General features: G+C 40.1%; 2 protein-coding genes and 1 non-coding gene across 3 annotated transcripts; 2 read left to right on the top strand and 1 right to left on the bottom strand.

Annotated features, from left to right (window-relative positions):
* The first annotated feature begins 1,029 nt into the window (after nucleotides 1-1,029).
* Nucleotides 1,030-4,533, top strand: LOC102701406 (probable cysteine desulfurase). The gene is made up of 6 exons (XM_015843128.1): nucleotides 1,030-1,333; nucleotides 1,424-1,928; nucleotides 2,319-2,520; nucleotides 2,926-3,232; nucleotides 3,537-3,718; nucleotides 4,132-4,533. Exons 1-6 carry the CDS (start codon nucleotides 1,030-1,032, stop codon nucleotides 4,531-4,533), a joined length of 1,902 nt encoding a protein of 633 aa, XP_015698614.1.
* Nucleotides 4,534-19,025: 14,492 nt separating this feature from the next.
* LOC102720656 (peroxidase 43) lies at nucleotides 19,026-20,736 on the bottom strand. Its single transcript, XM_006663812.3, has 4 exons — nucleotides 20,452-20,736; nucleotides 20,149-20,334; nucleotides 19,869-20,031; nucleotides 19,026-19,802 (listed from the first exon to the last, which is right to left on the bottom strand). Exons 1-4 carry the CDS (start codon nucleotides 20,686-20,688, stop codon nucleotides 19,381-19,383), a joined length of 1,008 nt encoding a protein of 335 aa, XP_006663875.3. The 5' UTR covers nucleotides 20,689-20,736; the 3' UTR covers nucleotides 19,026-19,380.
* Nucleotides 20,737-25,449: 4,713 nt separating this feature from the next.
* On the top strand, nucleotides 25,450-25,521 carry TRNAK-UUU. Its single transcript has one exon. It is a non-coding gene; the product is annotated as a tRNA-Lys (tRNA).
* Nucleotides 25,522-25,708: the final 187 nt, after the last annotated feature.

Consider the following 25,708-nt stretch of genomic DNA (forward strand, 5'->3'; position numbering starts at 1 on the left):
GTGTGCGTTTTGTGAAAAAATTTCTATAGAAAAGTTGCTCTAAAGAATCATATTAATCTATTTTATATTTTTATAACTAATAATTAATTAATCATGTACTAATTTATTATTATATTTTCCACCAGAAAAATATACCTTCGTCCGAACGCAGCCTATGTACCAGTGGAATTTAACTTTTTGTCACTCTTACCAGTGGTTAAAACAGATTTGTTACTCGTTATCTATGACACGTTGGTCCTCATGAGTCTATGACATATGAGTCCAGTAACAAATCTATTATAAACATTTGTAAGAGTGGCAAAAAATTAAATGCCTATATGTACCAGAGTAACCATAGTGGATCAATTGATCCGGTCGATGGAACACGCCGTATGGAAAAAGGGTTGAAACGGAGTTATATATTAATACGTACCAGAGTAGCTATGGTGGATCAATTGATCCGGTCGATGGTACACGCCGTATGGAAAAGGGGCTGAAACGGAGTTGTATATTAAGATTGACTTGGTCGGTTGTTTTGTGTGACAATGGCTCATCAGACAGAATTAAAGAGCTTAGTCTTATATCCCTTTTTATTTTGTCGTTCTTTGTATACGAGAGTCCCGGAATATATATAAGTATTTCATAAACTTTGGGCTGGCTATATATACTTGTGGATATAGAGGCCAGGTCTCTATCCATTATCTATATATATTTCATAAATTATTTTGTTATGATTCATTTATTACTAAAATAATTTTAATTTTATATATTCATAAAAAAATTTGAATAAGATAAACAATCAAATATTGATGCAAAAGTCAACCACGTTAATTAAAAAAATTATGGGAGTATATACTACTGTAGTTACAGCTGTCATGTAGGAGTATTAATTAATCGATACGAATTCGTCAAAGGCTACAGTTAAGAACTTGAGTCAACTCATTATTAAACAAAACGCTAGTCAACGGTTGCTACTTGGGGAAGGCTACACACACGCACATGCTTATATTACATGCCATGGCAATCAAGCTCAGTATTACACGCACTAGGATGCCGTCATTACAGGCGGCGGCGGCTGCGGCCGTCGACGAAGCGGCGGCGAGCTCCGGCAAGGGGGGCGGTGCCACCACCCCTACCACCTTGCTGGCTCTCCTCCAGGACACGTCGCCCGAGAAGCGCGGTACGGTGGCGGAGGAGAAGATGGAGTGGCTCCGGTCGCAGCTCATCGGCGAGGACGTCGAGTTCGACACACCGTTCGGCCGCCGCCTGCTGACCTACGCCGACCAGACGGCGTCCGGCCGGAGCCTCCGCTACGTCGAGGACTACCTCGTCAGCGAGGTCCTCCCGTTCTACGGTGAGCTGATCAACCTAGCTAGCTTCGGTTAGGTAGCCATGGCGGATCCAAATGGCACGTGAAATTTTGTGAGGTGTTGCTTGCTGCTAGGGAACACGCACACGGAGGACAGCCACGTCGGGAAGAAGACGACGCGGCTGATGCACAGGGCGGCGCGGTACGTGAAGCGCTGCATGGGCGGCGGCGCCGGCGACGCGCTGCTGTTCTGCGGCGCCGGCACGACGGCAGCGATCAAGCGGCTGCAGGAGGTCATGAGCTTGGCGGCGCCGTGCTGGGAGACGCGCGGCCGCCTCGCGGCGCAGCTCCGGCGGGACGAGCGGTGGGTGGTGTTCGTGGGGCCCTACGAGCACCACTCCAACCTGCTGTCCTGGCGGCGCAGCCTGGCCGACGTCGTCGAGATCGGCCTCGACGAGGACGGGCTCGTCGACGTCGCGGCGCTCCGCCGCGCGCTCGGCGACCCCGAGTACGCGGACCAGCCGTTGCTGGGCTCCTTCTCGGCGTGCAGCAACGTCACCGGCATCGTCGTGGACACGAGGGAGATCGCGCGCGTGCTGCATGAGCATGGCGCCTTCGCTTGCTTCGACTTCGCCGCCAGGTGAGAGACCGTGATGAGACTCAGCTACCTCTCTGGTTGAAAATGTTGCAATATGACGTGGATGCATGTAGGGCCCCACGTAGTTTTATTCGACGCCGTTAACTTTTTGATCCGTATTTGGCTATTTATTATATTCAAAACTATTTACAAGCATATAAAATTATAACTCATGCTTAAAGTTCATTAATATAATTATATTTGTGTTGATATTTATATATATTGTAATTGAAAATAATGAACCATGTTTGTTTTTTTAAGACAATGTACTTGTCGGAAACACGATAAGTACTAGACAGTAAAATATAATAAGTTCACTCTAACATATAAATATTGTTTGTCATGTTTGTACTGTAAACTCTAACTAGTCGTACATGTACAACTTTTATGTAGTGGCCCTTATGTGAAGATTGACGTGAAATCCGGTGAAATTGATGGCTATGATGCGGTCTTTTTGAGCCCACACAAATTTATCGGTGGCCCTGGCACACCCGGCATCCTTCTTATGAACAAAGCACTATACCGTCTCCGTTCTCAGCCTCCCTCAACATGTGGGGGTGGTACTGTGAACTATGTCAAAGGCTTAAGTGAGGAGGTGAGAATTGAAATAAAAAATTATCAAGTTAAATACGTATTAACTCACACTGATCTACCATTCAATGGTGCATGCCATGTAGGATACACTGTACTATGATGATATTGAGGAGCGAGAGGACGCTGGTACACCAGCGATAGTACAAAAAATCCGGTGAAATTGATGGCTATGATGCGGTCTTTTTGAGCCCACACAAATTTATCGGTGGCCCTGGCACACCCGGCATCCTTCTTATGAACAAAGCACTATACCGTCTCCGTTCTCAGCCTCCCTCAACATGTGGGGGTGGTACTGTGAACTATGTCAAAGGCTTAAGTGAGGAGGTGAGAATTGAAATAAAAAATTATCAAGTTAAATACGTATTAACTCGCACTGATCTACCATTCAATGGTGCATGCCATGTAGGATACACTGTACTATGATGATATTGAGGAGCGAGAGGACGCTGGTACACCAGCGATAGTACAAAAAATCCGTGCATCCCTTGCATTTTGGATCAAAGAGTACATTGGGCACGACACGATGGCCCTACAAGAGCATGTATATACTGAGATGGCAATGAAAAGGCTCGTCAACATTCTAAATGTCAAAGTGCTAGGAAACACGTCCACCAACCGGCTGCCAATATTTTCATTCCTCGTCTACCCTCCTGTGCCAGATTCAGTTTCCGATGTGGATGATCGACTAGCGATCGTGAGGCGCAAAAGACTCTGTTAGGAAAATTGGCCAGATAACCGAGAAGCAGATTTAACGTGGAAACCCTTACGGAAGAAAACTACGGACATCAACCAGCAATAACCACTATGAGGTGTGATTACAATGTAGAGGAATACATCGGCCTATCACACCCTTCCCGTACAGCTTACAAGAAATATATATAAGGGGAAATCAAAGAGTCCTAATAAGAAAAGGCTGACAGAATTCTATTAGGAAACTAATCCTACTCCTACTCCAAGTAGGAAACGGTTAGGAGAAACCTATTAGAAAACTAGTAATATAATCTAAATATATTATAGATAATAATTCGGATCATATCTCTAATAGACTCCCCCTCCATGGGCGACTTGTCACCAAGCTTCTTAACGATCTCTTCGGCATCCAAGCAAGGGGAGGTTGCGCTTGTGCAGGCCCTTACGGCAACATCTTTCTCGATATTAACCATGATCTAACTCTTCGCATCCGCTCTGCAATTCATGAGGTATATATATACCATCAAAATTATATATAGTGAATATTCTCGTAAGGGCTGACTCTGATGCATTTTACTAGTAGTATAATTTAATCCATACCGTTGATCTATTTTGATCGGACGGCTGTGAATAAATTATACTACCAACAATTTTAGGTGTAATAGAAATTTGAAGGGTAATATCGTCCTTTTTACTGTGATCTTTATTGCAAAAAGACAAAAGTATAAAATACTACTAATTAAGTAATTAACAAAGTACAAAATACCATTTTTCTACTATTAGTATAATACTACTAGTAAAATGCACCGGAGAGTTGCTAATGTTTTAATAGTAAAATGCACCGGAGAGTTGCTAATGTTTTAAACCTCAACGAGATGGTACAACCAGGACTAATCTACTGTTCATGGTCATGATTTTTCAGGGCTATCTTGGACTCAAGCCAGGATGGACCAGGTTGAGCTTTGCTTACTACCTCTCTCAAGAGGAGTTCAAATTCATCCTCGACGCCATCGAGTTTATAGCAGCATATGGCCATCGCTTCCTCGTGTTTTACAAGTTCGATTGGAGGAGCAGTAACTGGACATTCAGTAAACAGGCAGCAGCAAAGGAGTTATCTGCTGCCACTGATGTACTTTTAGCTGAAGATATACAGTTCAAAGATGATGATGAATTGGACAATGATAAACTCGAGACTAATCAAACGAAATTCGAGACTTATCTGGAGAATGCCAAAAAGATTGCCCTCTCCTTGCCGAGTATCAACCAGCAGATTATCAAAATTCCTGAAGAAATAGACCCCGACATTATTATTTTTCATGTATAATGATGGTTTACTTATAATGCTAGCTTTCTTGGCATATAGAGTATGTGCATTGTATGGTGATTTACCGGCGTGATCTTGTTGATGATAACTGCCCCTACAAAGTGCATTGATGGGTTTAGAGTACAGTTGCAATTGTTCCCCAGAATTGTGTTTGCAGAAAATACACTACAAGGAAAATGGTTTATCACCATGAAAAAAATCGAGGCAACAAGGGTGAAATGGTGGCAATAGATGCATATTACCACCATTTCAAAATCGTTGTTCACCGTGGTAATAAATATAGTAGTAATAGGTTATTGCCACGGTTTTTATTTAGTGGCTAAAAATTTTAGATTTGCCACAACATGGATGTGGCAAAAATAACATATTGCAGCTATTACTCTCATTGCAATAAATATTTTTTTGCCACCACTACATCTATGGTATTAGTTTTCCTTGCCACAAAAAAAGTTCGTTGCAATAAGAAATGAATGTTATTGCCACAAAAGTATTAATCGTGGCAACATTCATATGGGTTATTGTCTCCAAAGCATTTTCATGGCAATAAAATGAATTTCTAGTAATTCTTATAGAAAAATCCTTAAATAAGTAATTAGATGGATCAGTTGGATTACCAGCAATACATGTAAATTGCCAAAATTAATTATTGCAAGTAATGAGCACAATATTTTTATGTGATATATTATCACGAATAAGCCAGAATATTTGAAATATCCATAGTGTCCAATATACATGAGTATGCTAAATTTCTAAATGCTGAAATATGCGTTTACAGAAGGGAACTATCCAGTGAAACTGGAAGTTTGGAAGTAATGAAAATGTAACATCATTGTTGAAACTAGCTAGTCAAGGGCATCACTTGTTTGAATATATATTTCTTTTCTCCAACCATTCAACACTGATAAAGTTGATTGTACCCCTCTCCTGTACAAAAACATAGACATATCAGTTAACTCATGTTTTGGAAAGAACAATCTAAGTCACATAGTCAAAAAGCAGAGCTATTTAGTAAGTCATGAACATGTGGTTATTATCACTCTGCTTCCATTACCATTTTCTGGAAAAGCACAACTAATAATATCCCATGGTTTTTGTTTCCACAGGTCATCAACTACAATAAGATGCCTGTCAAATTATTGTTTTAACATATTACATATACATGCATCATGGTAAGATATGATTGAAATTATGAATAAAACCACGCATGACAACATTATTTAACTAAATAAAGTAATTCTGTTTGGGCAAATCCATGAATACCATGGGCAAATTAACAGATTGAGATAAAAATCATGATCGGTAACATTAAGTAATAGCAGCCAAGTTATGTTTTTGTCAATCACAGGCAGCACATCAGGAAACTTGACATGGTCACAACTCACAAATTAAAATATATCTACTAACGGAGTAATTGGTCAGGTATTGCACTGAACAATGCAAATTTTCTTGCCATCCATAATTCTGCATCCTTGGATGCTAGCAGGCATTGTCAATCAGAATATAGTTTGGAAGGTAATAATCATGGGCTATGTGCTCTTATAAATGTGGGGTTGTTTAGGACAATATAAACTGTAATTTACTCTATCTTTTTAATATAACAGTACGGATCTTGAAACACAGTTGACCCTATTTCGGTGAGATTAAACAATAATGCCCACCACCACTAATATAATAGTAGTGCAGTAGCAAAAGTACCAGATTGTTACCTGGATGGCCAGACCAAACCTCAAGCATAATTTTAATTTTTACCGCCCGTGTTGTAGTTGTCTCTTCTAATCTGTTACAAGAAACAATCATATGTTTGAAGAAAATAATTTAGGTGGTGTTTGGTTCGTTAGTCCTAGGACTAAAAATTAATCCTTGGACTAAAATCTTTAGTCCCTAATGTTTGGTTAAAGGGACTAAAAGTGTATTATATATAGAAATTTAGGTTAGGGGGCAGGTGTGAAAGGAAGTTATAGTCCCAATAGATATCTCTAGAAGAAACTAATAGACTAATACAATTTTAGTCCCTCTTGTTTAGGTTTTTATGGACTAAAGGAGACTAAAGTGGATTAGTTACTTAAACCAAACAGAGCCTTAGGATGTTTCTAGAAATTTATGCGCTATCCAAGGCAAGCAATCTGGACTACATAAAGTAAATTTGCTCAAGATCATATAGACGACACAAGAAGCTTACTATCAAGATTTCTTGTTACCTGATCAGTGTGGGACCGTACAATATTGTTAGCCACATTTCTAAGACAGTGTGAGGAAATAGTTTTCCGCGCATTACTTGTTGTCCCTTGTGAATTGTATTGCCAAAAAGAGCACGCATAACTGTGTTGCTTTGAATGCTTTGGTTTTTTATTGTTGTGTCATGTGGTTCTGTGTTACCGCTTGGAATTTGCAATATTGGATCAAACTTCACAACACAAAGTAAACCATTATGATTAGACATTTGGTATATATAAAATATGAAATATTGGTGAATGTAAAAACTTTGGCATTAATCACCTGTTGTGATGATGCTATTGTTTGCCCAGTAATCATTCTGAGCACATCCGCCTTGAACATTTCCTTTTCCTTGTGCAATTCTTCTTTCATTTTAAGCCTTGCATTTCGTTCTTCTTCTTCGAATCGAATCCTTTCATTGCGCTCTGCTTGAAGTGCCCTATCACTTTCTTCTTCTCGAGGTGCAAGTTTTGCTTTCAACTCCTCAACCTCAGAAGAGAGCTTATCATTTTTTTGTTGAGTCTGAGATGCTACACGAGCTTGTTCATCCAATTTAGCATGCAACATTGCAGTACTAGTTAGGGTTTTAGCCATGTAACCTTGTCCTCGAGCTTGAGATGTCTTACATCCTGTAGAGTCCCTATAGCATGTATGAAAAACAACGTCTTGCTCTTCATTCGGTATTTCACTTCCTAACTCTGCCTCTCTTTCACTAATTTTACTGTGACCATTTTTCTATGACAAAAAAAATACATATCATTCACAAAATATACTGCACTAAAATGCAGAATAATAGACTAATTCATAAAAAAATATTTCTCACATAGATATCCTCAGATGCAGTGTTGGACCATTGACCATCCCTCATGTGAGTGGCTTGCCATAAGCCAACGATATTTGGCTCTTCCCCTGTTTCATCGTCATCTGAATCTTCACCGTGGTATACCCATCGTGTGTAACTTTCATCAAAACCATTCTTAAACAAGTCACTTTGCACTTCAGGTCGTGTTTTATGAACCATGTTAAGGCATCTTTTGCATGGACAGGGGGGGCATTATCCTCAGGACTACCATCTTCAAATGCAAAATCCAAAAATTCTTGCAACCCGTTTTGCCAAACTACAGTTGCCCTATTCATGTGCATCCAACTCCTATCTACTGACATGCTTCGTGTTTTTGTCTGAATAGTGTTACTAACAATATCAAACAACAACCTATATAATGAAAAATTTGAACTAAAGAAGGCCTTTGTCTTTGGTTTTCTATGACACCCACTGATTTTGACTTTAGCTTTCGAGAAACTTTCTAAGTAAACTTTTATACCACTGAGAGATCATTCTTTTATAGTTATTCATACCATACTATCAACTAGTACTTCCTAGAATGTCCTCGATCGGTTGTTTTGTTTAGAACTTCCTACATCATTCTTTTATAGTACTATTGGGCTAGGTCCAAGATAGTTGGTGCTCTTTAACTCTGGCTAACTTAGATGGAATTTAGGATACGAGACTAGATCATCTGGAAAAAAAGACTAAGAGCTTTCCATCAATTAATCATGTGCCCAAAATGGAGCCAATTTGCAAATTTAGCGGCTGTTTAAATTTAGCGTTGTCTCTGAAAGCCAAACTGGATTTCAGAACTTCATGGACTTGGTCTTCCTGTTGACAAATGATGATGCGAGTATTGGTTGTATCCAAATAAGCCATTGTCACATCATAGCAAAATATAGGTAGAAACAAAAAAGAAATAGACACAACTTTTATGGTAGTGTTATTAGCATCATGTTAAAGTCATGTTTGAAACGTGTACTACAATAAAATAAACAAATAAAACAAATAATTTTGTTCATAGCTGATGGTAAGATACTCCCTCCATTTCATCAAATAAGTCACTCTGGTTTATCCAAATAAAATCTATTTAAATTTGATTAAGTTTATAGAAAAATATAGTAACATTTCCAATCCAAAATTAATACACTATAAAAATATATTTGATGAAAACAACTTGGTGTTGTAAATATTAGTATATTTCTATAAACTTGATTGAAGTTAATGTGGTTCAACTCAAAACAAATCCAAAGCGACTTGATAGGAAATATAGGAAATAGAGGGAGCAGCGACCACGAATACTACTCATCAGTACCATGTGGCTTCTTGGAGAGTTTAATGTGGGGACTCTTGGGCTGGTGCAGCATGTAGAACACTATCTTGTGGCCCATGGATCGATTACTAGGGCCCTTCTAATTGGAATAAGTCCACTTTAGGATGACCTTAAGTTAAATATATTTAAGTTTACCTAATTTTGTAGCACAAAAATATTAATATCCATAACACCAAATTTTATTCAATCCACTATTAAATATAACTTATAGAATATTTATTTTATGTTAAAATATTACTATATTTTCTATAACTTAATTCAACTTAAATATGTTTGAATTAAGACAAACATAAATCGATTTATTGTAACATACCCAAGCCCGTAAACCCGAGAACTAAATTTAACTTAAATGCATCATGTGGTTGGGAGTGATTTTAATTGTTTTTGGATCTTAATCATCTCATCATCACATGCAATAATAGACCTAGTTTCACAAAAATAATTAATTTGGTATTTATGTGCATCCAAAAATTCTACAAAAATTCTGAAAAATACCTTGATATGTCAGAAACCAACCCACAAATTTTCATAATTTTTAATTAAGGTTTGATAACTCTTTGATTTATTTTAATCTCTCCAAAAACCTGAAAAAAAACTGTTAGTAGATTCAAACTTGCTCTCTTCGAAAAATTTATCTAAAAACCTCTTTTAAAAGTTTTGTTTCAGCCAAAGTCTTCTACAAACTTTCTTCTAACACCAAGAGGAGTGGCACACGCTGGATCGCTATCTAACCATTTCTTCTCATCCTCCAAAAATCCTTTGCAGCCAACTCTACTTGACTTAGCCTCCAAGCCAGATTTCAAATTTCTTTCAATGACAAGTGGGCTCCACACCCCTATGACCCACATGGCAGCCTCCCACTCTCTCCTCACAGCCTCCACCGCCCCCCATGGCCAATGGAAGCCCAAGAAATCCCATCACAGCACCAGCCACCTTCTCTCCCTCTCTCAGTCTTTGTAAGCATTTCGTCGAACACCTAGCGGGCGTCTTCCTTGGAGTGGAGAAAACAGCACCCCTAGCTTCCCACCATGCCATGTCGGGCCTTCTCCACGAAGCTAAGATGTTAGCCGACGCTGCTGATGGGTCTAGACACCGTGTCTCCATACCCATCGTTCACCTCGCGCCATTCTCCCCAATCACCACCCGGGTACGACTCCATTGAAGGTAGACGAGGCCGTTCCGACCAAATCACCGCGCCTAGACCAAATCTCCTCCTCCACTACTCTTCCACGGCACGCTGCACACGTCCTGACGCGCCCAGCCGCCCTGTTCCATCGTCGCACGGCTCGAGAACGCAGGGATAGAGCTTAGGCCATGGACCGAGCTCACGGGCACCGCGTCCAAACTCCACCTTTAAACCAGCCCTCGCGCCAGCAGGCTCTCCTACCTCGCCTCTTCACGTTCCAAGCGAACTCCGGGAAGGAAACCCCTTGGGATGGCCGGAACGCGAGCGCCCATGTCGGCGCCGGCGAGCCCACGTCGCCATTAATCTCTCCTAGGTGAGTCTCACGAGAAACCGTCCGCGTCATCCTTCTTAGCATCCCTCAGTGAACCCATTTTACCCTTGTGCTCAGACGAAACATCACGCTGAGCTCATCCGTGCCTCTTTTGCCCAAGAAGCAATCTATCGAACACGTGGTGGGCGTCACCGACCTCGCCGCCGGCCAACGTCTTCACCGCTCCCGTGGACATCGTTTCGTCCGTTTCTTCGCTTGGTGAGCACCCTAGTACCTTGAGACATCTCTGGCACTAACTATTTTGCACTAACCGAGCCCTTGCATGCACTAACCAAGCCACTACAAGCACATGCATGGCCATACCTAGACATGTCGTCGCTGTTGCTCGTGTTCCATGGGCTATGGACCACCATTTCCCTCACCACCACCACTCACGGATGCACAAGGACCCCCTCTACATTTTCTCTTTTGCGCTCGAATTGATTCGGGCCACCGATCGTCGCCGGCGAGCTGAAAATCCAACTCACCCATGGCTGCCCCTTGTTTGAGCCGACCAGGGACCTCCTTCGGAGAATTCGACTAAAGCTAGGGTCCTATCCGAAAACTGCCTAGACACATATTACTGTAGCAAGGGAGTGCGGGTTGATTTCCTATCTTACGAGGGCCTTTCTGCAAAACGCCCCTCACTTCAGAAAACGCCATTCACTGACATGTGGGCCCGGCTGAAATTAAATTTTGAAAACTGATTTCTATATTTTTTTAAGCTGAGAATGAGCAGAACTTCAAAATTTTGTAGAAAATTCATTTTAACTCCGAAAATTGTGAAACCAGTTTTGTTAGATCCGTGGAACTGTGAACTATTTTAGAAAAATATAAAACTTGGTACTTTTTGTACAAACTTTTCCTTTATTTTTGTTTTTCCCTAAATGTCTCCTAGAGCTTGTTAAATCCATAACAAATTGAAGATAGCTCTAAAAATTGTGAAACCACTTCTGTTAATTTTATAAAATCATGCTCTGTAACTTTGTAAAAGTAATTTTCTTCACTTCTGTACAAAAATGTTGCTTAATAAAACTTAGCCCTTTTTAAACCTTTTTAATTATTAAATGCATATCTCTGTAAAACAAAGTGATAAAATAAAAATTTCTTCACTAGAGGCCACCTGAGACCAGCACACACTCACGGCATAAGTCTCATGCATTTTCATGCATTTTTGGTTTTTATGCATTTTTGTATTTATCGTATACGCGTATTTTGAATAGAGGAAGAATACGTCGAAGAAGAAGAGGGTGAGTTTGTTGAAGACCAGGTTCAGGTGTTTGCGGACGAAGGCAAGTCAGCCCCTCCTTTGACCACTTTGATCCTATGTTTTAATGGGCTAAATGATTCTATTGCAAACATGCATACGTTAGCTAGTATTAATTTTAGAAAAAGAAATTTTATAAATATGGGAATGGTAGATATGACCAAATTGCTGCATAACCTACCTTGAAATATTGAATCCTTGCTGGTTGTAACCATAGGGTGCTCTTGGATACAATTATTGTGTTATTTGGGATTATGCTATGCTTATATTGCCGCTATATGCTTATATATTCGGTTACCGCCTTACAAATTACTCATTTTTGATAAATGTTATATGTGAAAAAGGTTATTTTGATGCTGCTGGACAGAATTTTAAATGTGTGAGTATTGTGAATAGAAAATGGAGGAAACTTGTTTTTTTGACTTGGGCGGCGAGTGGTGTACATATGGTAGTAGATGTGCACCGATAGGGGGAGCGTTCGCCCGGGTCGATTAAGGACCTCACTCTATGTCACCAACTAATGAAAACAGTACAAACCACATGTGCTAAGTATGGGCTGGCCATAACCTATTAAGTTGTTTAGAGTTTAGCCTTGCATCTTGGTAGGCCGAAGAGTATGAGTTACCGGGTTTTGGTAACTTATCAGAACTTCCTATGGTTTGTGATGAAGTTTATTAATGACTTGTGGTATGTGATGATTTGAGCGGGCAGTCTGTCCAATACAACGGTGCCGTGCCTCGTGAGGGATTCCGGGTAGGGTTCCTTACGGCGCTAGGTTAAAGCGTGGGCCCGCTACCTAGTGGCGCTACTTTGCTAGTAGCGTGGGTAAAACACACATCGGGCTGGTGCAAGGCTAGACAATAAACAATGTAACGGTTTTGTTATGACCTCTAGATCACACTCAATGTGTAGAGTGTGGTGATACCGACGGGTATCGGACAAACTAGAGCGATCCATATCATGTGGGTTTAAAAGTTGTACAAACTCTGCAGAGTCTAAAACTAATCGATTAGCCGTGCTCACGGTCATGAGCGGCATGGTGAAGTGTCATGAGTATAGTTTGTGATTTTGATAAACTCTTTATGAACTTGAAAAATGGTTGGAATGTTTTGTTGGTGAACTTGGGTAAAGTTCGGTGAATGGTGATGATATGATGGTAAGTGGTGATGATCTACCTTGAGGGGTAGATGCGTGTTATTTATTCATTTACATTACAAGTTTTACTAACTCTATACTATTGTAAAAAAAAATTCCGTTGAGAAAATGTTGTGAACTAAATCTGGCATTTATGCAAATTAACCTATACTCAGCTTGTCCTTGAATACGGCCAACATGTAGCATGCTAGGGTTGCCACCGACTTGCCAGTACATTAATTTGATTAATGTACTGATTTCTTGCTTTCTTTTACTTGTTTTTGGTTCAGACCCTGCTGCAGGTATTGACTGTTTGGATGAGGAGTTTGATGCAGCTTGTGATTTCCAGGATGGTTCTAACTAGGGATTTACCCTAGCCGGTTTGCCTATGGGCTTTTGGGTAGCACGCTTACCGTATGAACCAATATGTATGGCTTGTCGCCAAGTACTACTTAGAACTTATTAAGACTATTATGCTTTATGCTTAGAACCACTTATGATTCGGATATCGTGCTTGAGATGAGTTATGTGAGACTATGTTGCATTCCTGGGCAACTAGTCCCACATGAGGATGGGTTTGAAATGGTTGAGATAACCGGGGAATATGCCTTTGTTGAGATCGAGTCTCTGGGGTACGCTTTTAGTTGCCACCATCGAGTGGTTGACGGGCGTATGACGTAGATGACTGGCGTGGCTATTCCAATGGTTATGTCTTCTATTTCATATCCGATGGCTTAGAGCCTTTGTAGTGCCCTCTTCAAGACATGTCAGGGTCTGCGATGAGGTTGGATGGTTACCGTAATTATTTGGGTTTAAATTTGAGGCCCCATCCATCCAGATATTTCGCGCTGACATGTCTCGGAGCATTGCACCACCTAGGCTTTGGAACGTCCTCACATTTATAATAGATATGAAACGGAGTGAGTGCGATTTATCGGAACAATATATCTTCCCTAGCTCTGTATCTGCCTGCCTGTTCGGGATTAAGGCCAAATGAGAAATTAATCGATCTGGAAGAAACGGCCAATACGGACGAGACGCATATGCCTAGCTCTACTGTCGAACCGAGAGCCTGGGATGACTTATTACGGTTTGGCGTTGAGCCTGTTTGGCAATTTTTAGAAAGGAGATTGTGAGCCTAGTTAGGGGAGTTGATGGAAGGGTTGGGCATAGGAGTTTTACTTTTTCTACACTTATTTGTCTGAAACTAGATACTAGGATATTATGGAGAGAAGAGCATCTTTAACAGCTTGGCTATTTGACTCTTCAAGCTAAATTTTAGCAATTGTGCCTAAAATTTATATTCCAACAGAGTTGCCAACTGGATGACAAGTCATCCGGCTGGCCAAACTACTCCCACTGCTGGCCAAAGTTGGCTAGCCAAAAGAGACTTGGCAAACATGGGCCCCACACGTAGACCCACCATTTCCTTTTCTCCTCCCAATCTCCCACGGATGCTAACTCACAACCCAACCTAGCCAACAAGACCACCGCCGGCCGATACCATTGCCTGCCCATCAGCGGGAGGACACTGAAGCCCATGGTGGCGTGTGTTGCCGTTGCCGTTGCCCACCGCGGAGGCCGTCACCATCGCCGTCCACTGCTGTCCCCAGCTATGACACAGGAGGGAGAGAGAGAGAGGAAGAGGGAGAGAAAGAGGAGGAATAATGGATACACAGGCTGACATCATAGACTCAGAATAGAGAGGAGGTATGGAGGAGTTATTGGAGTGAAAAATAAATTTGACTTGACAAATAAAATGGAGAGTAACCAAATAGACATTGATTTAGTCGAATTTAAAGAGGTTGTTGGAGATGCTCTAAGACAGGAATAGAATTTTGAAGTGACGATATACGACTTAGATTTATTCTCTCATAGTTAGAGGGGAAACTCTTTATCAGGTAACACACTCTCGATCCCTAGATATTTACTACATCCGTCCTATAATAACTTTATTTTTCGATTTTTGTGTTCAACATTTGATCATTCGTCTTATTTGAAAGATTTTAAAAAAATTTAAAAAATTAGCCACGTATAAAGTATTATTCATGTTTTATCATAATAAAAAAATAGATTAATTTGTGATATATCACTGAAAATATGCAAAATCAATTTGACCTGTAGAAGTTGAAATAAATAAATAAATAAATAAGACTCTAAATATAACAATTAGAGTTAATTTGTTAATTTTTTTATAACCTATATATGTTGAATTTGGATATGTATATTTATGGAGTGATTATATCACAACTATATGGCATGAAAAAACGATTACGGTCCATTTCCCTACATTCTGACAGTAAGCAAAATAAAAAGTACGATAAGCACGGCAAACATTAAACTACCAAAGGCGGGTATGGTAATAAAACCCTTTTCGGTGTGTGTGACTATATACGAAGGACTGCATCTGGATCCAGCCTTATCTAGCTATGAATGATAGATACACAGCCCATAGGCCCATCTGACTTTGAGGGGCTGTTTGGAGGCGCTTCTCTCCGCTGCACCTTTTCATAAAAACTGTTTCTGCTGCCAGAAGCTGCTCCAAACGGTCTACAATTTTTAAAAATCTATAACTAGGTATTTAGAATTTTTCAGAATCTAGAGAAGCTGAGTTTATGAGTTTTTTAGATTCTTAGAAACTATCTATCAAGCAGCTGCTTTTTAAAATTTAAAGCTCCCCCAACAGACCCTGACCATCTCATCTATCAACAAACTGATCGATAAAAAGAAAGAGAAGCAGCAGATAGTAGTAGACGGCTCCAAAACCAACGTGCAAATTGCCAAGTTGCGCTTGCGATCTCGCAGCCCCGTGACCCTGACCCCCCCAATGCATGCACGCATCCACGGCACAGAGAGAGAGAGAGAGATCACCCGTGACGCCGCCATTGTCGCTCTCTTCGTCCGTCTCGTCAGTGACCCGGCCACCCCGTCGATCGATCTCGAGCGCCGAGCTGCGCGTGCATGCGTCCGTCAGTGACGCCGCCGCTAGCTCCGGCCGGGGAACGTGAGAACACCGGCACCGGTGCGCGCGCGGGGACGAAGACGAAGACGAACGAGGTAACCACCCATGCGACCGCACACACCTTACAGTACACACTATCCAATCTGAATATGGCAGACAAGTACAAATAATGAGACACATACAGACAGACAGACTTTTAGGCTTTGTCTAGTTCCTAAAATTGTTTTCTAAAAATATCACATCGAATTTTTGAACACCTAAATAAAATATTAAACATAGATGAACCAAAAAACTAATTACACAGTTATGTAAGAAATCTTGAAACGGATCTTTTGAGCCTAATTAGTCCATGATTAGCCATAAGTGCTATAGTAACCAACATATGCTAATGAATTATTAATTTTTGAGAGAAGTGACGCCGCCATTGTCGTTCTCTTATTCAGGTGGTGTTTAGGTTGAGAAAATTTTTGGAAGAAATGTCACGTCAAATGTTTGACCGGATGTCGGAAGGGGTTTTTGGACATGAATAAAAAAATGAATTTCACGGCTAGCCTAGAAACCGCGAGACAAATCTTTTGAGCCTAATTAATCCGTCATTAGCATATGTTGGTTACTGTAGCATTTATGGCTAATCATGGCCTAATTAGACTCAAAAGATTCGTCTCAAGATTTCTTTCATAACTGTGCAATTAGTTTTTTGGTTCATCTATGTTTAATGCTTTATTCAGGTGTCTAAAAATTCGATGTGATATTTTTGGAGAAAAAATTTGGGAACTAAACAAGGCCAGTATACTACCAATGTATCTCCGGGAAAGCGTTTTAAACTCTCGGGGGACGTCCCCTTATATATTGTATGCTATCTAAATAGTTATAAAAAAATTTTATAAATATTATGAAGATAGATTAATACTTAATATGCAACTTCACAAACATACAAATTTAAATATGACTTCTATAATACATAATAAAATAACAAATATATGATTATGAGTATACATATACTATTTAGAGTTTAATTTGTTATTTTTGTTATGGATTGTAGAAGTTACATTTTAACTTGCATGTTTGTGTAGTGATATATCTCATATTAATCTATCTTTATAATTTTTTAAAAAATTTATATAACTATTTAGATAGCATGCAATAGATAAGGGATGTACTCTCTAGAGTTTAAAATTCACTGTCATGTATCTCCTCTTAGTTGTTACTATTAAGATCTGAAAAGCAACCCTTAACTATGGAACCAGAAGTGAGATGTTTTACCTATCTCGACAACCAAAACCGGTTAAGCCAAGTGTTGGGTTGATTCGTGCCATTCAAAATTATTGTTTTGAAATAAAATATGTTATCACTATTAGGAAATATAGTACGTAGCACTGGAATTTTGGAAAATCCAAACTGTGCCATATTAGAGTATTTCCGAGTGTTGTTTAAAATTAATCTTTAAAACTGAATTTTGAGAATTATGCTATAAAATATGTGCACAACAGGTTTCTGAATAGTTACGCATGTCTAAAATCAATTCTCTTGTATTCTAAATTTGAAGAAAAAAATATATGTTCTCAATCCAATATTTTTTTGATAAACCCAATACAATATTTTGAGAAATTAAGTACTGGCGTTCTGCAATGCACACAGGGCATCACCGACCGTTACAAGTATGGTTTTCTCCAACTTCACCCTGATCGTTGCCGCCGCGCGCGCCAGATCTGCTTGCACCGCGCAGAGCTACACTGAGCTCGCCGCCGTTGCTGGATCTTCTCGCGTTGTAACCTAACCGACACAGTTTCAATTTTGCTAATTGTAGTGGTACGTAGTAGATTTCATTAATAGTAATGATATTTTTGTAGAACAGTGTATATTTGCAGCGATATTGATCAAATTAATCCTTAAAAATAACCCATCTATACCTACAACAGTGCTACCAAGTTTTTAAGTTATTTTTTAATCTTGGCATTATAATTAATTATTTTTTAACAATAGATGCAAAATTATTACCATACATGTCCAAAAACAAATTATTTGAATGAATAGTAAAAACCACTGTTCAAATCAGGTGGTATTGCTCTTTGGGGATATTTCAACCGGTTTTGATATATAGTTGAAAGGTGTAAAAGTTAAATCTGGCCTTACAGTTGAAGGTTGATTTTAGACTTTAATAACAGTCAGGGGATAAAATGGACTCCATTCTTCTTCGAATGTCGACAAAATTAATGTTTACGATGTATGTACAGATTATGTACGTACTCCTGGCTTTATCTTTATCTACAGGGGAAGTATTTAAGCTCCAGACCTATTGATAGGGGCCACAGCATCATGGAACTATGGATCATGGGCTGCATGCAAATTCATGGAGATTAGCCTTGTCTGAATTTGCTGGATCGACTCACTTGCTGCACTGTCATGTGTATGGGCGTTCTAATGGAAGTTGGCATCAATGCTATAGCTGTTCCAAGATGTTGCCCGTGCGTATCTATCTCCACTTGGCTACTTTTCATCTTTGAGTTGTTGATGGTATACAATGATGGATACAGAAAAAATATTAGCACGGACTAATGTCTTCTTCAATCTTCGTCTAGACTGTTGCCTCCAACCCTTTTTTCCCTTCAGTAAGACACAAATTTTGTCTAGACTGTTGCCTCCAACCCTTTTTTCCCTTCAGTAAGACACAAATTTTGTTGGGATGGCTGAGGAGGTCTCTAATGATACGGATATGATAGAGGGCTCTAGCCATCCCAGCTCGGGTGGCAGATCCTTCCCGGATGGTATAGGTTTGATGTTCAATTTTGTATGTCATTGAAATGGGTTTCTAAAGGCATGTAATTGGAGGCCCGTAAAAATCATGTAGAAGTAAATTAAACTTTAGTCATAAAGTCTATTTAATTGAACTAGAGTTTATATACAGCAATCGCACGCTGCGTTCAGCTCTGTCCATCCCTAAATCCATACCCAATATTCTGCCCAACATCCTACGAATTGTTGGTCTCATCACCAAGAATATTGATCTTTTTTTCTGTTTACCCGAATCAATTATTTGTCACAATGTATGGGGTCTGAATTAACGGCTAGTTGTCATGTGTTAATGTGCAGATCAATCGACTTTGTCCTCCTTGCAACTGTCGACGTTGAGACGTACATCTGCTAAAACGTACTGTCATCATACATACCATTAACATGGCTACAGGATGCCTGCCTAATGATCTACATGCAAAATGACAAGGACAGATGACAATGTAATTAACGTCATGACAATGTCCAGAGAATATCACTGACATTTTGTTAAAAGTTCCAACTGTTCTTGACAGCAATTGATGGTGTGCATCAGTGCACGAGGGTACATATATATAATCACTGTATCAGATAGCTCAACAACCCGAATTAACACTCGAGATTAATGCCCTTCAAAACACCAATTAATCCGCACACAGTCGCATTGCATATATATTTCAAGCTTAATCACTCGAATTCTGCCGAATTTGTAATTAGAATTCTTGAATGTGTAGTGTAGTGTGTCAATTTTTGTTGAATTCTTGAAAATTGATTTGAGCTTAATTTGTGAAGAGGAAATGGATGTAATGTACAGTGTGTGGGGGGGGGGGGGGGGGAGTGATCGGATCAGTCGGTGTTGAACTGGGAGCAGACGTCCCTGACCTCGCCGTCGTCGCCGGTGAGGGCGCCGATGGTGCCCATCTTGACCATGGCGGCGACGAAGTCCTGCGCGAACCTGGGCGAGGCCGCGCCGAGGTAGGCGGTGACGAGGCCGCGGGTGGCGTTGCTGGCGTCGAGCGCGGCGTCGGAGGCGATGACGGCGAGGCCCGACCGGATGTTGCGGAGGATGGAGAGGTCGAAGTCGCGCTCGCTGCCGCGGTCCAGCGCCACCCGCGTGTTGAAGTCGCCGGGGGCGCACCGCGCCTTGAGCTCCGAGAGGAACGCCGGCGGGATGGACGGGTCCGACCCGACGCCGCCGCCGCGCAGCCGGTAGTTGTACAGCCGGTCCTTGACGAAGAAGCACGCCGTTGTGCCGATGGTGTGCGCCGCTGCACGCCATTGGTGGCGTCAGTGAAGGTGAAGATAACCATGGACGCAGCAGTACTGGTACATACCTGTGAGGAGGACGAGGTCGCGGTCGTTGAGGCCGCTGGCGGCGAACCTGGAGCGGAGCACCTGGATGGAGTCGACGACGTCCGGCAGCACGTCGGCGTCGCGGAGGTTGGAGATCAGCCCGTCGCGCCGCCCCGTCGGCACGTCGAACGACGGCCCGCCCGTCTGACGACGACACGCTTGCCATCAAAACACCCAGCAATGTCGCGGCGGGCGACCGGCGTGCGCCACGCCACGCCTCGACGGACGAACAAACAAAAAAACAAACAATGCTTAGCTTACCATGGCGATGGCGTCGCGCGCGGCGAGGGCGATGATGTCGGCGCAGGAGACGACGCCGGGGCACTGGTCCTCGAGCTCCGCCTTGGCGGCGTCGACGACGTCCTGCCCCCGCAGCCCCTGGTGCTTGTTGTTGTTCACCTCCGCGTCGTTCCGCGCGCTCCGGATCAGCACCGACGCGTCGCACCCCTGCACGCCCCGTCCGCCCGTCGCCGGCGCCGGAACAACAAACACCACCCCCCAGTCAGTCGATCTCGGGACTCCGGCGCGCCACCCGCGGCTGGAAACAGCACGCCGCAAACCTACCCGGACGAAGCAGTCGTGGAACTGGAGGCGTAGCAGCGCGGGGAGGACGGTGGGGTCGGAGCCGGCGGCGTCCTGGACGGCGGCGGTGACGATGTCCTCGGCGTCGGGGCAGGAGTCGGAGTAGAACCCGACCTGGAGCTGGCCACGGGACACGCTCATGGCGTGCATCAGCAGCAAGAACGCCATTGTCAGTGGCGCTGCAGCCGCCGCCATGGGCGCCACGACGATGACGGCCATTTCTGCAGGGCACAGCAACACCAAGAGCTTGCAAGTGATGGGGCCTTGCATCAATGAAGATGGCAAAGTTGTATTTATAGCCCATAATCCATAATTTGGTGAGTGGCAGCCAGCATGGGTATGGAGCTCCTAAGATATTTTCTTTTTCAGATAATGGTATTCAATCCTGTCTCTACATTAAGTCTGTATTCGGCCAGAGTATCTACGGTATACTATGGTTATATGGCGGTGACGGATCTAGTAATTTATCTGTACTACTATAAATATTGCTAGTGGTGGTGGAAGTGAACTTTACCAACTCATTGTTTTTTTTTATCTATACTCTATTTTTAAAAGAAAAAATGATGATGGATTTCATATATTAACTGTTCTCACTAACTCTACTTATTATAAAAAAAAAGAACCATGAGGTTAATAGACCCATATATCAATAAAATAATAATGTTAATAACATGTTATGATATATATATATATAATTAAATTAAATCTCATTACAACGCACGGACAATATGCTACTCATGATAACGAACAAAAGTCCTTCGTACGGAGAAAATTTTATATGGGTTCTGCAGAACGATATATAAATAGTTTGATTCCTTCGGTAATCAGAATATTTTTTCAACACATACAATAAGATAATAAGATACTAAGATAGGATAACCACATAGATGTAGACATAAGTTTGATCCATGTAGCTCTTGATGCTTGCCTTGACCAAAATTACAATTTTTACAAGCCTGTCTGAAAGTACCAAAGTACCATCCATTTGTGTACTACCATGCTCTTTTTCCATGTGTGTGTTGGAACAGCTGGGTTGATTTGGAGGCTTGTAAATGCAAGGAAAGAGTACAGAGTTAATGGGGCCGTCATCTTGCCACTCCAGAAAAGTTGCATGGTTAATATTGGAAGCTAGATAGAGCTGTTTACCTACTCATCATGTGTTTTTCACAGTGTTTGTCCATTGTCTAGCAAGTCAATGTTTTAAATTGTTTGTCTTTTTTTTATAGAGGAAACCAAAATAGGTGGAAATAAAGGTGAAATGGTTTTGTTATGTCTTTTTTATATGTGTTATCACTTCTCCCTTTTTTTTCTCTCTCTCTCTTGCAAACTTTTGATTTGATTTTAGTGTGTTCTTGATTTGTTTGCATGCTGTGCTATCGATAGATAATGTAAAATAGATGGAGTACATGATTTGGATGTCAGTGCCACTGCATTCTCCTTGTATTTCTATTAACTTCGTTAATGCCAATTCACAGAGGGTGCTACTGAAATCCTGATTGCCAGGAAGAAGTTTGTTGTTATCGGCATACTTCTGAATCCTGGATGATAATGAATTGATGATTCAGGTAAAATAATCTCAAGCCGTTCTTGCATCGTTTTGTTTAGATAATGGATAAAAAACACCCGGCCTTTACTTAAAACAAAGCTACTACCAGTTATTAGATGACTTTGAAGCCAACACTTAGCACAGCAACATTACAAAGTTCCCCTAAATTGAAGGGTCCCCAAAGTCTACAACGAAGATTCAGTCGGTTCCATTTTTTTTTGCTTCTACTTATGCTGGTAAGCAAAAATTTAAATTTTCAAACTTAAGAACATGTATATGAAAGTTTGGGGTTTTTTTTATTGTAGTTTCTTTTTATCTTTTGCTTTTAGATTGTTAAGAACACGTATATAAAAGTTGTATTCACAAATTATTTTTCATTTACAACTATGTTGTTTAGTTTTTTCAGGTAAAAAGACAAACGATAAGGGCCCAAATTTCTAAGATTTTGCACATATCAGCTGGTGACAACTAAAACACCACGTCTTAGCAATTGCTTCGATGTCTATCCATGCCGCTACGCCACTACATATATCACCTCTATTTATATTTTAGGTCTCGATTTGTATTTTGTTCACGGGCCTCCAATTCCTAAAGACGGTCCTGACCAAACTAGAAGGTGAGGCAAACTTTTATAAGTTTTAACTATAACTTTATCAAAAACTATCTCATTTATAGTTAGCATCCTAAAGTAGCGAAAATCTACATTAATGTAGTCTCTAAACTTCAAAATGCTTGTAGAATTAAATCTTTTATCATCATCACACATCTGTACTTGGGCCCAAAAATAAAACCAATGAGTTGCTTTGAAAATTACCTTCATATAAGATCTAATTGTAACTTTGTAAATAATTATCTCATTTATAGTTAGCCAAAGAACCCAATATAAAGCAAATGCTTCTACTAACATATTTTTTTTATGATTTAGGATCAAAACCACAATACCAACCCCAAACAAATTTGAACACTCCTTCACGGATTCAAAAGAAGGTGATATGTACAGTCCTCCAAAGGAACTTAGCAATATGACGTGGCTTAGTTAAAATGAGTCCACATAACCACATTGTCTGCGTTACTGCTTATTAACATATGAGTCCCACCTAATATTTGACACATATGTCAGTAAACAGTACTGTAGATGATTTCATTTAAGTTAAAATATTGATTTTGTTATTGATGCCTCGGTACAAATGCTAGGCATGGCTCCCAGTAGTTGGTACTGGGCCTGTAGTCTGTAGATAATTCAATGATTGTTTATCATCTTCCAAATGTACTTTCATGATCAAACACGTCCGTGTTAGTACAATTAAGTCCTAACTTTTCTGATTGCTAGGCAATGTGAAACTTCCAATATTTGCTTGCTGAAGAAACAGAGCATTGGAACATCTACGTTTTTCCTACAAATACCATATATTACTTTCAGTTACAAAATGGAGCTATAGAAACACTATTCATGCACTTAACTTCCCATCATGTTTTCAGATTTCAGAAAAAAAAAACTGTGATATCGCGGCATATTTGAAAATGAAAAAATGATTTATTCATGCACTTAACTATTTGTGCAGTGATGGAAAAATCCTTAAACGAAGTTAGTTAAATTATTTTATAGTGATGTAATAGTGTACTAATAATCTTTGCAGTGATGTGATGCTAATAGATCTGAAGACGAGGTTTGTTAGGCCGCGTTCGGCGTAGGGGCATAAGTTAACTTATACCCTGGCACGGAAAACGTAGTAATAGATTAGTACATGATTAATTAATTATTAATTATTAAAAAATATAAAATAGATTAATATGATTTTTTAAAACAACTTTTCTATAGAAAATTTTTACAAAAAATACACCGTTTAGCAGTTCGGGAAAACATGCGCGCAAAAAACGCGGGAGGCTTAGTTAATTTATGCGCATGCCGAACACGGCCTTGGTATTCCGAAGACATGTTTTCGTCAGTAGTGTTATTTGCATAAGTTGAATGTATTATTTTGCAGTAGTATCAATAGATCAGTTTCGTTGAACATAGCATATGCTGGAAAATTCAGTAGTATTATTTTGTATAATGGACACCATAAACTTTCTACTAATTGATATTGCATTATAGCACTTATAAAATTTTAGTTGTGTTGTATATTTATTGGTCAATTGGGAATTGTGTTTGGATGTTACATTTTTAGCAAAGGTGAACTTTTCTATTTACCAACTAAGATGGCCTACATGTACCAAATATATCATAATATTTATTTTCTTTCTTTACGTAACTAAAACTTTGTAGGATTTTTTTTCATTTATATCTTCCTCAGACTCAAACGGTTCACGATTTTGAGCCCAAACCGCTCAATGGTCATCTAAAACCACATGGCTTGGCTGAAAAAACTACGGAGAAACTGTGGGGTGTGAATTTATTTTTTTTTTTGAAATAAACTTGTCGTGTTTCTCACGGTAACCGCGCTACTGGTGGGCGGTGCTAAAAATTCTTGTTACAATCACAAACCCCACAAACCCTAATCTCGCCTGTTAGATCTTGGTTAGAGTTTTTCTATTTAAATGTCTAGTGGTGGCAGTGAATTTATCAATCCACTATTATCTATAGTTTCTTTTTTTTATAAATTAGCCCTATTATTTTATGGTATTCTATATTTGATTCAAACAAGTGATATTAGTATAGTCAATAAAAATTTCTCCAGATTTTGTAATATATTTCTATAGAAAAGAACGTGTAATTTGCTAGTATAAATAGAAAGGAAAAACAAAAGGAGGCAGCTCAGATCAGACCAATAGCAGCCAGCTAAGCCGTTTCTTTCATCAGCCCTAGTTGCCGGCGGTTGTTCGCTGCCTCAGCTGTTGTTACTTTGCTGCAGCAGCAGCAGCAGCACTACTCTTGCACTGTTGTGGCTTGCTCCTTCCCTGACCTGCTGCATGCTGCTTCTTTCTGCTGCAAATGAACAGAGGGGGAAGAAAGGGAAGAGAACCAAGAAGAGGAGAATTAGAGAAGTTCTCAAATTCGTGGATTTTATCTCAATTTTAGTTCTCCTCTGCAAAGGGTAATTTCTTTTACTTTATCGAAGTTTATTTATTTTCAAAATAGAAATTGATTTGTTCGTAAAGTCTTTGGCCTCTATCGTTTCGCAGTTACAACCGTTTATAATCCAAATTTTAAATTTTAAAACTTAATTTTGGGTTTGATTTTATGGCTTTTTTATCGTGGTTTGTTTTACAACTTTTGCTTTTGAGTCGTTATGGACACTTGTATAAAAGTTTTATCTTCAAATTATTTTTTATTTGAAAAAATACGGTTTCATTTTTTTCTAAAATACGAAACGATAGGAGCCTTTGGTTTCCATGCCATCGACCTTTAAATTGATTTGCACAGCTGCGCTACCCCATCGATGTGAGGCCGCGACTTTTTTTTATAAAGTGTTTCATTTGAAAAAATAACAGTAGCCGACCTAGCTCAGTGGTAGAGCGCGTGGCTTTTAACCACGTGGTCGTGGGTTCGATCCCCACGGTCGGCGCTTTACTGGTTTTAGAAAAAATAAAATTTATTTTCATTAATCTTCCATTGTTCACTCGCAGTACCACAATATAATTGTCGAGATTTTAATATTACAATAATTTAAATTTAGTACTGATAAAAATCTAAACAATTTAAAAATTAAAAATTGATCACTAGAAGTCTTTTAACATATGCTTATTCTAGGG

The sequence above is a fragment of the Oryza brachyantha genome, chromosome 12, assembly GCF_000231095.2.
Source record: "Oryza brachyantha chromosome 12, ObraRS2, whole genome shotgun sequence".
In the NCBI taxonomy this organism is placed as follows: domain Eukaryota; kingdom Viridiplantae; phylum Streptophyta; class Magnoliopsida; order Poales; family Poaceae; genus Oryza; species Oryza brachyantha.